Here is a 14,870-nt window from a genome sequence, read left to right as displayed (position 1 = left end):
ACACACACACACACACCTTTTGTTTCTTTTTCCTTTTTAGCTGCTACTTATGAGAGAAAATTTACAAACCTTGACTTTCTTAGTTTGGCTTATTTTGCTTAACATAATGTTCTCAATCCATCCATTTTCTAGCAAGTAACATGATATCATTCTTCCATAGGGCTGAATAAAACTCCATTGTGTGTGTGTGTGTGTGTGTGTGTATACACCACATTTTCTTTACCCATTTATCCATTGACATACATCTACCCTGGGTCCATCATTTGGCTGTTGTGAATGGTGCTGCTATTAACACGCATGTGTTGGTATGATACGCTGACTTTAGTTCTTTTTTTAATATGTTTTTAGTTGTAGATGGACACACAATATCTTTAATTATTTTTATGTGGTGCTGAGGATTGAAACCAGCACCTCACACGTGTGAGGCAAGTGCTCTACCACTGAGCTACAGTCCCAGCCCCCTGACTTTAGTTCTTTAGGATAAATATCAAAGAGTGTTAAAACTGGGTCACATGGTGGTTCCATTCCTTGTATTTTGAGGAATCTCCATACTGATTTCCATAGTGATTGTACTAATTTACAGTCCCACTAACAATGTAAAAGTGTTCCTCTTCCTTACATCCTCTCCAGCCATATTCTTTATGGCTGCTATTTTAACTGGAGTGAAATGAAACCTCAGTGTAGTTTTGATTTGCATTTCCCTAATTGCTAATGATGTTGATCACTTTTTCATATATGTGTTGGCCATTTATATTTCTTCTTTTGACAAGTATCTGTTTAGTTATTTCACCCATTTATTAATTGAGTTTTTTTTTTGTTTTGGTGTTAAGCTTATTATATGTTTTGGATATTAATCCTTCTGTCAGAAGAGTAGCTAGCAAAGATTTTCTCCCGTTCTTTTGGTTCTTTCCTCATATTCTTGTTTCCTTTACTGCACAGAAGCTTTTAATTTGATGCCATACCATTTATTAACTCTTGGCATTATTTTCTGAGTTTTAAGGGTCCTATTGGGAAAGTTGTTGCCTGGATCTTTATTTGGAGTATTGACCCTATGTTTTCTCATAGGAGTTGCATAGTTTCTGATCTAATTCCTAGGTCTTTAATCCACTTTTAGTTGACTTTTATGCAGAGTGAGAAATCAAGATCTAGTCTCTCTTTGTACCACTTTGAGTTGAATTTTGTGCAAAGTGAGAGATCAGGATCTAGTCTCATTCTTCTACATATAAATAACCTATTTACCCAGCAACATTTGTTTAAAAGTCTGTCTTTTCTCCAGTGTATGTTTTTGGCATGTTTTTCAAGCATCAAATGACTGTATCTATGAGGGTTTGTCTCTGTCTTTCATCCTATTCCACTGGTCTTTGTGTCTGTTTTTATGCAGTTTCTGTTACTGTAGCTCTATAGTGTAGATATTGTAATGCCTCCAGCATTGTTTTTTGGCTTAGGATTGCTTTGGCTTTTCTGGATCTTTTATTTTTCTAAATGAATTTTAGGACTGTTTTTTCTAGTTTTGTGAAGAATGTCATTGGTATTTTAATGGGGACTTTATTGAATCTGTATGTTGCTTTTGATAGGATAGACCATTTTAAAAATGTTAATTCTGCCTATCCCTGAACATGGAATGTCTTTTCATCTCTTATGTCTTCTTCACTGTTCTGTAGTTTTCATTATGGAGGCTTTCACCTCCATCGTGAGATTTATTCCAAGATATTTTATTTTCCTTATTTCTTAGCAGATTCATTTTTGGTATATAGATAAGCTATTGATTTTGTAACCTACTACCTTGCTGAATATGTTTATTAGCTCTAGTGGTCTTTTAGTGGAGCTTTTGGATGTATTTTCAAATTATAGGATCATATCATCTACAAACAGTGATAATTTGACTTCTTTCTTTTCCTATTTTTTCCCCTTTTATTTTCTTCTCTTGCCTATTTGCTCTGGCTATAACTGCTAGTACTTCACTGAAAAAGTATGGCTATCCTTGTCTTGTTCCAGATTACAGAGGACTTGCTTTCAATTTTTCCCCATTCACTATGATGTTGGCTTTGAGTTTGTCATATATAGCTTTTATGATGTTGAGGTAGGTTTCTTCTATTCCTAGTTCTTCAGTGTTTTTATCATGAAGGGTGCTGAATTTTATAAAAGGATTTATCTGCATCTGTTGAGATGACTATGTGATTTTTGTCTTTAATTCTATTTATGTTATAAACTGCATTTTTTTGTTTAACATTTATGTTAAACCATCCTTGCATCTCTGGAATAAAACCAACTTAGTCATGATGTACGATCTTCTTAATATGTTGTGTAACACAATTTGCTAATTATTATTTTTCCGTCTAAGTTCACTAAGGACATTGGTCTGTAGTTTTCTTTCCTTGATGTATCCTTATCTGGTTTTGGTAAGAGTGTGACACTGGCTTCATAGAATGTAGTTGGAAGTGTTCCATCCCTTTCTATTTCATGAAATAACTTAAGGAGCATTGGCATTTATTCTTCTTTAAAGATCTGCTCAGATAATCCATCTGATCCTGGACTTTTCTTTGTTGGAAAACTTTCTATTATTACTTCAATCTCATTGCTAGTTATTGGTCTCTTTAGGTTTTTGAATCCTCTTGACTCAATTTTGGCAGGTCATATGTGTCATAAATATATCTATTACTTCTAGGTTTTCCAATTTATTGGAATGTAAGTTTTCAAAATTGTCCCCAGTAATCCCCAGGATTTCTGTGATGTTTGTGGGGGATTTCTCCTTTTTTGTTCTATAATTTTATTAATTGGGGCCTTCTTTCTTTTTCTTTTGGTTAGTTTAGCTAAGGGACTATCAATTTTGTTTATCTTTTCAAAGAAGCAGCTCTTTATTTCATTAATCCTTTGTTCTTTTTTAATTCTTAATTTCATTGATTTTGGCTCTGATCTTATAATATTTATTATATAATATTTATTATAATAATTTATTTATAATAATTATTTCCTTCCTTCTACTGACTTGCAATTGATTTATTCTTGTTTTTCAATGGCTTTTTGATACATCATTAGGTTTCTATTTGAGATCTTTCTGATTTTCTTAAGTAGGGACTCATAGTTATAAACTTTCCTCATAGAACCACCTTCATAATGTCCCAGAAATCCTGGTATGTTGTATCATTATTCTTATTTGATTCTAAGAATTTTTTAAATTTCTCTCCTGATTTCTTCTATCTCCCATTCATCATAGTATGGTATTCAATCTCCATGTGTTTGTATAGTTTCTGTAGGATTTTTTGGCATTGGTTTCTAATTTCATTTCATTATCATCAGGTAAAATGTAAGGAATTATATCAGCTTTTTATATTTGCTAAGAGTTGCTTTGTGACTTGAAATAGAGTCTATTTTGGAGTTTTCATGAGCAGCTGAGAAGCAAGTGTATTTGGCTGTGTTGGATGAAATATTCTACAAATTAAATGTCCATTTGATTTATAATTTTTTAGATCTGAAGAGACTTTACTCATTTACATCTGTATGGTCTATCTATTGGTGAGAGAGGTGTATTCAAATCACCCAGTATTATTGTACAGGTTCTGTGTCTTCAATTCATATAGTATCTCTTTTATGTAATTAGTTACACCAACATTTGGGGTATAACTATTATCTATCATCATATCTTCTTGTTGGATTATTCCCTTTACCAGTATGAAGTGACCTTCTTTGAATCTTCTGATTAATTTTGTCTTGAACACTGCTTTGGTGGGTATGAAAGTAGCTACTTTTGCTTGTTTTCAGGCTCCATTGCATGATGTATCACTTTCTCTCCTTTCACTTTCAGCCTATGGCTGTCTTTGCCTGTAAGGTGAATCTCTTTCAAGCAACATATATGTTGGTCTTGTTTTTTAATTTATTCTGCCAGCCTATTTCTTTTAATTGGAGAGTTGAGACCATTTGCCTTCAGTATTATTATAGAGAAATGTTTAATTTCTTCCATTTTGTTTTATTTCTATTTAACTTGATTCTGCTTCTCATTTGCATAGCTACTCTTCAAATGAGATTTGTCCATTCATGAGCTCTGGAGTTTGTTTTTGATTTTTTTCTATGTGTAATATTTCGTTGACTATTTTCTGTAGTACCAGCTTTATATATGGTGACATATATAAATTATTTTAATTTCTGCTTATCTTGGAAATTTTTTGCTTATATGCTTATCTATTTGCCTTTTCCATTCGGAAAGATAGTTTTTATGCATCTAGGAATCTTGACTGACATTTTTTTTTCCTTCAGGACTTGAAACATATTGTTCCAAGTCCTCCTGGAATTTCCTATTTATCCACTAATATCAAGTATTCATTTACTCACCTCTACACTCATTCATTCAGTATACGGTGTATCATATGCCAAGTACTAGCCATATTACTGGAGGATTCAAAGCTGAAAGATATGTTTGCTTTATTCAAAGAGCTCACTGTGCACTGGGGACACATATAGGTAAATAATTATAAGAATGGTAAGTGCAAAACAGTTACCCAGTGCATTGTGCAGACATAGAGGAGACTTGCCCAAATCAGACTGGGGACAGGGAAAAGGCAAGAAATACTTCATACAGGAGATCATTTGGGACTCTATCTTGGAAGGTGTGAATAAAGGTTAATAAGAAGCAGTGTAGTGTTCCAGGCCAGAGAAAAATCTTTAGTTAGTAATCACAGCACAGCCACATGTAGAAAAAAAGTGTCGCTCCACACAGCAAGAGCATGAAACATGTGTGGGGACATATGAAGATGAAACTGGAGAAGGAGATGGAGGGAGTTGGCACTTCTGCTTGAGCAGGGCTTACACTGATGTGCTCCAGGATTGGAGCATCTGATGCATCTTCCATCCTGGGTATATGGAACTGAATAAAAGAGTTTAAGGGGGCTGGGGATGTAGCCCAGTTAGTAGAGTGCCTGTCTTGCACACACAAGGCTCTGGGTTCAATCCCCAGCACCCCAAAAAAATGTTTATCAGGGAAGCAACATGGTTCAATCTGGTGACCATATAAGACAGTTTAAGGTAGAAAAGCAAAAGATTGGAAGAGGTAAGGAAAAAAAGGAAAATGAGATGGGAAATCTAGTTAAGACTGAGCTGGGCACTGAGGATACACAAGAGGAGATAGAGTAATCATTAGAAGGTAAATAAAACTTAATGACGGAATGCAAAATGTGAGGCAGAAAGAGGATCTCTGATGAGTCCCTGTTTTCACAATTTAGGTGATGAAGAGGCTGGGGAAACACCAGAAAGAAGCAGGTCTGTAGACAACAGATGAGTTCAGGTTTGGAAATTACAAATTTGAGGTTCCTGTGTAACCTAAAATGTCTGGGGAAACTTAGGAGAAGCCAGTTCTAGAGATGTGGGTGTGACAGTTTTGAGAGAACTGAAGTTATGAGTGTGAATGAAATCATACCAAAAAAGAATGTTAAAGATTTGGTTATAGACTGGAAAAAATGTATTAATAATGAATTTATATTAGTTTCCTGTGGTCTAATAATGACAGTGGTCATGTTAATACTTTAGGATCTGCTTTCTGATACTGGATACTGTGTCTCTCATTTTTTTTTTTCTATCTTCAAAGTTCACCTGCCCTGGTACCTAACAGCACTTCTCATGTTTTTTATCTTCCTCTCTCTCTTTCTGATCTCTTAAATGCACCCCCCCCCCTCCTTTTTTTCTTTTCCTCTCTAAGAAACAGCATAGGTTGATTGGAAAGGGTTCTGGACTTCTACTGAAGACTTGGGTTCCCATCCTGATTTTGTCAGTCCCAACTGTGTGACTTTAGGCAAGCCATGGCACCACTCTGAATGTTTGTACTCTCAAGTATAAAAATGAATAGCTTCTTAATAATTAAAATTTCCTTCCTATTTCAGAAAAATATATATAAATATATATTTTTTCCCTGCATTTCTCTCCAGCTTCTCTTAGGTTCCTGTCAAAGATTATCCCAAAAGAAACATATACCAAAAGTTACCAGATTTCCTTGTCTAAACTTGCACATATTCCATTTCTGTTGAACCTGGTATCTTACACATTATGTTGGTTTATAAAAACAAATGATTTTTTTTCCAAATGGGATACATACTTGATAAAAATCTTTCCAATTTACTCTGAGTCTCCCAGTCCATGCTTATCATCATTATAAACCATGTCCTGGATTTGGGTCTGTGTATGGATTTGGGTCTGGAGAAGGCAGACCCAAGCACCTATTGAAATACAAGGAAATCAACAAGAGAAGGATGGATTTGTTCTCTTCTGCAATTAATGGAATAAATCCAAGAGCATACACAATTCTGTTTTACAGTCTATGGAGCAAAAACTTCTCTTGCCGTCAACTGTAATTTCAAGACCTGCCATCTAAATCATTAAGATAGGTCCCACTTATGTGTGCCTTCCTGTCTTCCTCATTCAGTGAACAACTTTTTAATAAGGGCTGGAGGATAGCTCAGTGGTATAGTGCTTTCCTACCATGTAAGATGCTCTGGGTTCAACCTCCAGTATCATCCCCACCCATACCCCAACCCCCAAAAGGCCAGTTTAAATATAGTCCTTCTCTTAATCATGGCTGACTCAGAGTCTTTTGACCCCTAAGAGAACTAATTCTGGACACCCTGACTTAAATTCCTTTGTCTCAAGGCTGCAAGTTTCAGAGCTGGACATGATCACTTTGTCAGTTCTCCCTAATGTGGTAATGACTATGTAAGAAAAAGGCACTAGGTCACTTTTCTTGAATTTGATCCTTAGAAAAAGTATCATTTCTGGGACCTTTTATCACTGAACTCAGTGTTCAGAAGGACTGGACCTGAGATGAAGGAGGAAAGATCTGCCCCGCCTGTTCTTTGGATTCATGTTATCTGGGGTGTTTAGGGAAAGAGAGAGGGAGTAGCAGCTTGACTGCAGACTGCTGCTGCCCTTTCTGGTTTCCTGGAGCAAAGCACGGGTCAGAATCTGCCCTGTCCACGAGACCTCCTAATGAAATGCAGCAGCACCGAAGGAATTTAAATTGGTGTTACTCACCCTCCCCCATTCAATTCTCACCCTCTCTCATCAAGATTCTCTCAGCTTTGAGACAAAATCATGGAAAATAATACTTTCTTTTGTCTTTCTTATTTTGCACTTTCCCAATCATTTTTGGTTCAGTATAGGTGACAATCAGCTGTGTATCAGGTGATACCATGATCTTGGAGACTGTCAGTTATTTTACTTGTCTTGGTGATGGAAGCATTTTGTACATTTTTTTTTATTCAGACCTAATTTTTTTAAATTATTTTGATCAGGAAAGAGGTTTTTTGTTGCTGTTGTTTGGTTGGGGGTTTTTTGGTTATTGTTGTTGTTGTTGTTTTGTAGTTGTGTATGGACAATAGACCTTTATTTGTTTATTTTTATGTGATGCTGAGGATTGAACCCAGTGCCTCACACATGCTAGTCAAGCGCTCTGCCACTGAGCTACAGCCCTAGCCCTCAGAACCTAATTTTTGAGGATTTCATACTGGCAACAGTGCTACTGCGTTCAAGAAATTTGAATTTATCTGCAAGATAATTGTTAAAGAATACTTAAATGTAGAATCTTTTGATATTAGTGTTATAAATCACAATATTGCTATAAGGATTCCAAATCATCCCTCCACTGGAAGTTTTAAATCAGGTTCTATTCTGTTTTTGCTGACTGTACACCTGTCCTTTATCATGATCAGGGAATGATTTGTACATACAGTTTTGTTGTTGTTGTTGTTGTTCCCATAGAGTTAGTAATTTTGTTCTGCTTTACCACCATGACAGGAAGTTATTGCAAATTAACATAATGGAAAAAGCATCAACCAAGCAGACAGCAACACTGAGGGGATTTTGGTTGTTGTTGGCTGTTAAACCACAAAAAGAAATTTGAACCTAAGGAACTTGTTTAGATGGACAAAAAAGATTCTCCCTCCATGTATGGGGGACAGTAAGAAGGGATAGGTAAGGCTTTCATGGTAGTACTTATAGGATTCATGTCTGAAATTAGCTCTCAAAACAGATTATCCTGGGATGGCCCTAGGAAGATGAGGAAGGACTGATCATTACTAAACCTGACCATCTATCCCATGCAGAGGCCTCCAGAAGGCACCCAAACCAACATCTGCTGTCTTGCCAACAGGCCTGTTTCTGAGTGGAGAAATCAGGGAGGTGGCAAGACACACAGTTAGCTGGCTGTCATTTACTCTTCTACAAGTGAAGAGAATGGAGAGCTGACGGCACTGCCAAGGTTATGTGTGTACACCCGTACGTTTGTCTCATCTTTGAGACAGACCAGTTCAGCGTCAGGCTCTTAGTGACCTTCTGTTCTTTCCCTGGTGGGATGCCCTTATTTGATGGTTTTCTATTTGAAGGTCTTTAATTTTGTTTGCATTTTTACCTAAACCTGCTCTCACTGACCATCAGCGAAAAGACGAAGAACAAATTGCTCCTCCGAGCAGCCCCATCGCTCAAGTTACAATTGCTCCTCTCCTCTGGCTTGTGCTTCTCTAAAATCCTACTCTGATTTACACATTTCTCTCTCAAAGCAGAAGATAATTTTTAAAATGTGCATTTGATGAAAGAAGCCATTCTGTGGGGAAGCACCGAAGATAATAAATAATCCTGTGATCAAGTTGTAAAGAAAGTTTTCTAAAGCTGCAAATTGTTTCTACTTGAATAAATTTGCAATATCAATAGTCTATCGACATAAGGTTGGTAACAGTCTAAGTCAATTTTTCTCTCAGTTGAGGTCCTATTGAAGATGTTTAAACAGAGAGAAGCATTATAATTATGGTGTTTCAGAAGATTAATTTAGTATCAGTAAGTATGGAAGGAGGCAGGTAGACCAGTTGTTAAAGTCTAGGGCAGCTGTGGGAATGGAAAGATAAATACCTGACAGATTTTATGAAGGAAAAATGAAGAGTTGGGAACTTCATGTCTACAAGGGGAGAGAGAAAATTTCATGTCAGGATGAGAACACCATTTTCAACCAAGAATGACTGAGACTACAGCTCTCTGGGGGCATTGATCCATAATCCTACTGCTTAGGAAACTTAAAAGGAGATTTTTAAATAAACCACAAAGGCTAAAACAGCAAGTTTAGGCACAAATGCAATCAAGATTCAAGACAAACAAATAGATAACCATCAAATCAGGGCATCCTATCAGGGAAAGAGCAGAAGGTCATCAGGAGCCTGAGGGAGACTGTCTTTCCCAATGAGAATCCTCTGTGAAGAGGGGTCAATCGGGAGCAGCAAAGAATGTGTTATGTGATGCTTTTGGAGCTGTGAGGCTAAGACCAGATGAGCGGAATGAAGAACACAAAGTTGATGTTCTGTTCAAATTCCCTAGAGCCTATTACATTGTAAATTCAAAAAGCTAATAAAAGAAAACTACATCTCTAATATACAAGCTGAGCAGGGTTAGTTCACCACTAAGGCCAAGCAACAAACATTAATTGAGCCACAAAGTTGCACATAAGCAGAGAACATGGCCAGCAGCATATATATTTGATGTAAAGGTCTCTTTCAGTACCTAAGGTCAAAGTATTCCAAAGGATAGTTGATCATTTGCTGGTACATCATTTTTCTCCTTTTGTTGAGGTAAAGAAGGGTTAGCCTGCCATTTCTAGAAGTACCTAAAAATTACCTTTGACAACTTATTTTCTCTCACTCCCTTATCCAGAGTCCCTGGTCATTTTGTCTCTCATCCACCTTGTTTTCATTTCTGTTCCACAGGTGCTAATCTGTGAAAACAGTTTTCACTGATCTTCACTGAAATGAAATGAAATAATGATGAGGAAAATTTTTTCATGAAGCTTTTGTTAGGGCTCATAACATAATACCCCAAAGTATAGTGCTTTAGCACCCTGAGTAACTTGAACTGAAGGAGACTGGAAAAGCCTGAGAAGCAAGAGGTTCTCTGTGACCTTCTCCCACCTTCCTTTCCTCTCCCCCCATGTCTCCCCCCATGTCTCCCCAGAAGCAGATCATAAAAACTTGAATTCTTCTCTCCCAAAGAAGATTACAAGCTAGAGCTTCTCTCCACATGATATGTAGAAAGGTCACTCTCTGACCTACCTCCCTGAAAGTAGGCCTTGAGCCTCTCATTTCACAAAACTCCAGCCCCATACCCAGGGGTGGGGTGGGCTGGGATAGTGATGCTATGTAGGGAGACATTGCTGGGTTCCCCATACCCCAGTTTGTCTCCATTGGGTCACACCTATTTTGCCCAATCACATGTCTGTCCACTGCCCATTCTTCATGGAAGCTGAACATAAAAACGCAGTTCTCCCTAGATCTTTATTTTTGAAGGTTCCTGTATCTTGTAAAACTTAAATAAATCCGTTTTACTTTTCTCATACTAACCTTTTGTTCCAGAGTGTCAATCACAAACCTTGTGACAGCTAAGGAAAAAAGTATTACACCTTTTCATCCCTACACTGTATTCCTTTTAAAGAACTATCCCATACCCTGAAATTAAGTCCTCTCTACCTTCATTGTGATTAAACAGCCTTTCTTTATTAAAGATAGGAGTAATAGATGGTAGTTTTTTGTCTTGTTTTGAAAACCCTACATTCATCGTTCATTCTCAGTTTCTTTTCTTGTTTTATATAATCCCCAAATCTGGGAACAGCTCACTGCCTGACCTGTCACCCTGACCTTGGGCTTCTTCAGTACCGCCTTATTAAAACCTTGCTTTCCTTTACAACCTTTGTCAGCACTGCATAATCCCTAACACCTTGAGGCCTCCCTCCACACGCCCCCATGAGGACCCTCTCTGTTTCCAATGGCTCTTGTACTCACTGACCTCTTCCTTCCCTGTCCTTACAGCTTTGCAGTTCCACATCACTGCCCTCCGTCCGCTGTTTGCCCTCCCATGCCAGATCTGCCTCTCTACATCCCACATCTGTTTCCAGGCTAGCCCAGGCTCTTCTTGGTTCGGCTCTTCCCTTGCTCCTCCAGTGTGGAAGCATCTCCTCCATCAGCATATGTGACTTCTCTCCCCCAACACACTTCTTATTGTCTTTGTGTTCATACCACCCTGGCAGCTGAACTTGTCAGGTGACTGATTAGGAAGAAGCCCTGATGGCCCTTACACCATTGCACCTTTCCTGATCTTCCTTGGGCAAGTGCAAACACCTCCTCCTTATTCATGCCTGGATTCAGATCTGGCCAGTCCTTGGAAGGCACAGAGTCAGAATCTCCAGGGCTAAACTGTTAAGCTGGGCCACTAGGATGTCCTCTTATCCCTGTGTCGTTCAGACTGTACTACCTGCAAAGGTTACTTGTATTTTTATTTCCCAAAGAACCAAAGGTTCATAGGTTATAGTCTGAATGCTCAGCATCCTGGGCCGCATCTCCGTGTGCTCAGCTTCCTGTGATACAAAATGCCTGCCCAGCAGGAAATGGAATGAGTGGTAAGCCAATGAAAGCACCAAGTCAAAGGTTGGGGAAACGCTTTCTACAGGAGAAAGGTGACGCTTCTGCTTGAGATTGAATGGGGCTAGAAAATATAAACCATCGAAAGGGCAGGTCAGTGGCAGCAGCAAGAATGAATCAGCAAACTGCTGGCGGGTAGTATCATATATATAAAGTAGAGTTCTCAACTTTAAATCAGGCACTGTGATTTACAGAAGTGCTAATGGGCCTGGGGTCAGGTACATAATAGTTCCAATGATGGCCCAGTCATGAGATACAATGAAAGCCTGATCAAGCCATCTACCCACAACATATTTTCATTTCTCCTTCTGTAAAATGGGGGGGGGGGCGGCGCAGTAGTGCAGTACAGAACAATCTTCTCTATAGGAGCATTCAAAGGGGTGTTAATTTTTCAAACCGAATAATATCTTTTTCATGTGATGCACAAATTATACCAAATTTAAGATTGATCTTTAGGCTGGCTTTGTCAGTAATTCCATGACTCTGCTTTGCTGTATAAATAAAACCTGTGCATCCTTGTTTCTTCAAGAGGAATGATTTCTTCCAAAAGGCAATGACCGCAATAAACTGTGTTGGATTTCTTTCATTTATGTCTTAATCTGCTAGGGGCACTTGGGTTAGGGGGGAGGGAAGGGCATCTGCTTTGTTTCCTCAGCTTTGCCTTTTGTGAGTCCAAACAATGATTATGACTCTTAATGGTGCATTTGCTTTGTCTGTTTCTCCGTCTCTCTAGGCTTCTCCCTCCTGAGTGCCTGTTCCTGCCTCTGGAGGAGCAGCTTGTCAGACCATGTCAGTCAAACCCATGATCTCACTGATACTGTCCCCTCTGAATTAATGGGATCAGCTCAGCACCAAGCACCAAACAGACCTCAGTCTCTTTCCTTCTCCTTTCTTCCTTCCTCTCTCAACCATGGCATTGCCTTTGCTGAAATCTTTTCCTTCTTATAACTACTAATAACATTTTCCAAAGCAAATGTTTACACTCTCCACCCTTCTATTTTAAAATTCTCTACTGTTTTATCTGAAAATATCATTTAAGTATTTTCGTACTCCCTACTCTTGTATTGCTCCATACTTGTACCTATTAATATGATTTCTCTCCTACCTTTTCCCTCCCTTGGTCACTGGTCTTTAATGACATTCATTCTCTACTAATTTTGCTTTGGGGGCTTATTTTAAGTAGGACACAGTGCAAGTCTCAATTTCACTTAGAACTGTTTATTAATGAGGTAGTCTTAGTATCAATCTGAAATCCAACATTAAGTATATTGTTGTCCTGAGGAAATGTCCAGGTGTTTCATTGTGAGTTTTGCACTTGTTTCTCTTCATTTTAATAATGCAGACATTTTTGAAATTTTCTCTGGTACTTCCACAAATAGAAAAGTCACAAAACTCAATTCTTTAGTCAAATGTTATGTCTATAATGTATGTTTATGAGCAAAGGGCAGCTTTTAAAATACATCTTAATATTTAAACAATAAGTTCTCACATTTATATGCTAAAAATGAATAGGTATATAATAAAATATCAAACAAAGTCTTTAGGGCTAGGGGATAGCTTAGTGGTAGAGGGCTTGCCTAGCATGTACAGTGGGTCCTATCTCCAACACCACAGGGGGAAATGTCTTTATCAAAGCTTTTACTAATTTGTTGAAGATGTCTCAAGATACTGAAATCATATTTGCATATGCAAATATATACATGTATGTATATATGCTATTTTAAAGCCACATATATATGTCCATATATATATATATGCATGTTGCACTGTCATAGAAGGCATATATAAGTTGATAAAACTTTAAAAACTGGATATAACAGTGAATTAAATCTACTTGTGGAAAATATGAAGGAATACTAAGAAATTTAATATCAGCAAACATGTTCCCTTTGAAACAGCAAATTAGATGGGCAGAAGGATTTTGGTCACACTTCAAAGAATAATATGCTGAGATGGAGAGCTATTCTGTTTACTCTTGCTCTCACCGGTGAGGTTTCCCCATGTTAAACAGGCTTTTGATTACTTCAAAGCATGTTTGAAGTCCTTACTCTGCATAGCTCATGCACAAAGACAAATATTCCTCCAAATTTGTGCAGCTCATACTGCTGCACCTTCTAAGTAAGAAGAGCCTGCAGTTTCCTGTTTAACTCCAAGTCAATACCTCTTTTATTTAGCTATGACAGTGAAGGTCGTCTGACAAATGTCACATTTCCAACTGGAGTGGTCACAAACCTTCATGGAGACATGGACAAGGCTATCACAGTGGATATCGAATCATCCAGCCGAGAAGAAGATGTCAGCATCACTTCAAATTTGTCCTCAATTGATTCCTTCTACACCATGGTCCAAGGTAAACATGAAAGCATAATTTTAATTGACAATTTTTAAATACCACTAGCACCCAAACAGGATGTGACAGCCCTCATTTTCTAAGATGAATCAGAAAAGAGGAGGTGAAAATATAAACCTCTGGAGATACTGATGGAGTAATCTAGCACCTGCATGTAATATTTGTGCAGTTATATGTACATATTAAGACTACATAATATACACAATAATATGTTAACCTGAAAATAATGTTCTTTTACATTCCTATTTAATAAAATAATTTAATCCCAACTTTTTACATACGGCATCAGATGATTTTTAGAGTCATCTTAACAGTTTTCTGAAGCACATTCTACCTCTGCCATTTCGGTACAGCAATCTGGGGAGCAATGCTTTATGACTGCACTGTGATGTGGTATTTGAATCTACATATGATGGAAATTTTGTCCCAAATCCCAAGTACCCATTTATGTAATGTCCAGATTTCCTATTTTTTTCACCCAATGGTATAGGCATATACAGTGTATCCACCCTCCCTGTGATGGAACTTCCTGTCATAGTCCTTTATAAACTCATCTTGGGAAAAGGCTGTTGACTGTGACATTTGCAGTTGTGAAATCATGACTCAGAACAATTGCTAAATCTGGTTAAACTTGACCTTTTTTTTTTTTTTTTACCTTTTTCTTCGGTAAACTCTACAATCATCTAAATGTAGCATTGCTTGAATCCATTTCCTTCCCAAATGGTCCTATACTATTTCAAAATTTTAAATTGAGGCAGTGGCCTACATTATGAGAGGATTTTTTATGTAAAACATTGCTGGATCCTTTCTTAGAAGTCAGTTTCCAGGAGAATATCACTTTATCTTTGGGGGATGCAGCGTATAGATACTAATTCTTTGAGAGGGTCTGTGACAAAAGATAAAGGGATGGGTATAGGGGAGAAACCTCCTCTAAGACCTTGGAGGTGGTCACACCAGCCCCCTGAAAGACCACATACTTGGCTCTTTACAAACTATTGGCTGCCTATTCGGTGTGAGCCCTCATTCCATCAGACAAATTAGAAGAGAAATCTGCTAAAGTAGACTAGGACCTTAAATTCCCCTAGTTCACC

The 14,870-nt window shown here is 37.7% G+C and overlaps 1 protein-coding gene across 5 annotated transcripts in view; it reads left to right on the top strand.

The window, feature by feature from the left end:
* The window catches only part of Tenm3 (teneurin transmembrane protein 3), a 2,471,519-nt gene that overhangs the window by 2,437,140 nt on the left and 19,509 nt on the right, over positions 1-14,870 (top strand). For all 5 annotated transcript variants that reach the window (XM_048791931.1, XM_048791932.1, XM_048791930.1 and 2 more), the window contains one exon: positions 13,604-13,779. In XM_048791931.1, coding sequence (XP_048647888.1) covers positions 13,604-13,779 — 176 coding nt within the window. The remainder of the gene's footprint in view (positions 1-13,603; positions 13,780-14,870) is intronic.

Source organism: Marmota marmota, unplaced genomic scaffold, assembly GCF_001458135.2.
Source record: "Marmota marmota marmota unplaced genomic scaffold, marMar, whole genome shotgun sequence".
NCBI lineage: Eukaryota > Metazoa > Chordata > Mammalia > Rodentia > Sciuridae > Marmota > Marmota marmota.
Note: the sequence above shows the minus strand (reverse complement) of the source record. Positions and strands in the feature narration are given on the sequence as shown.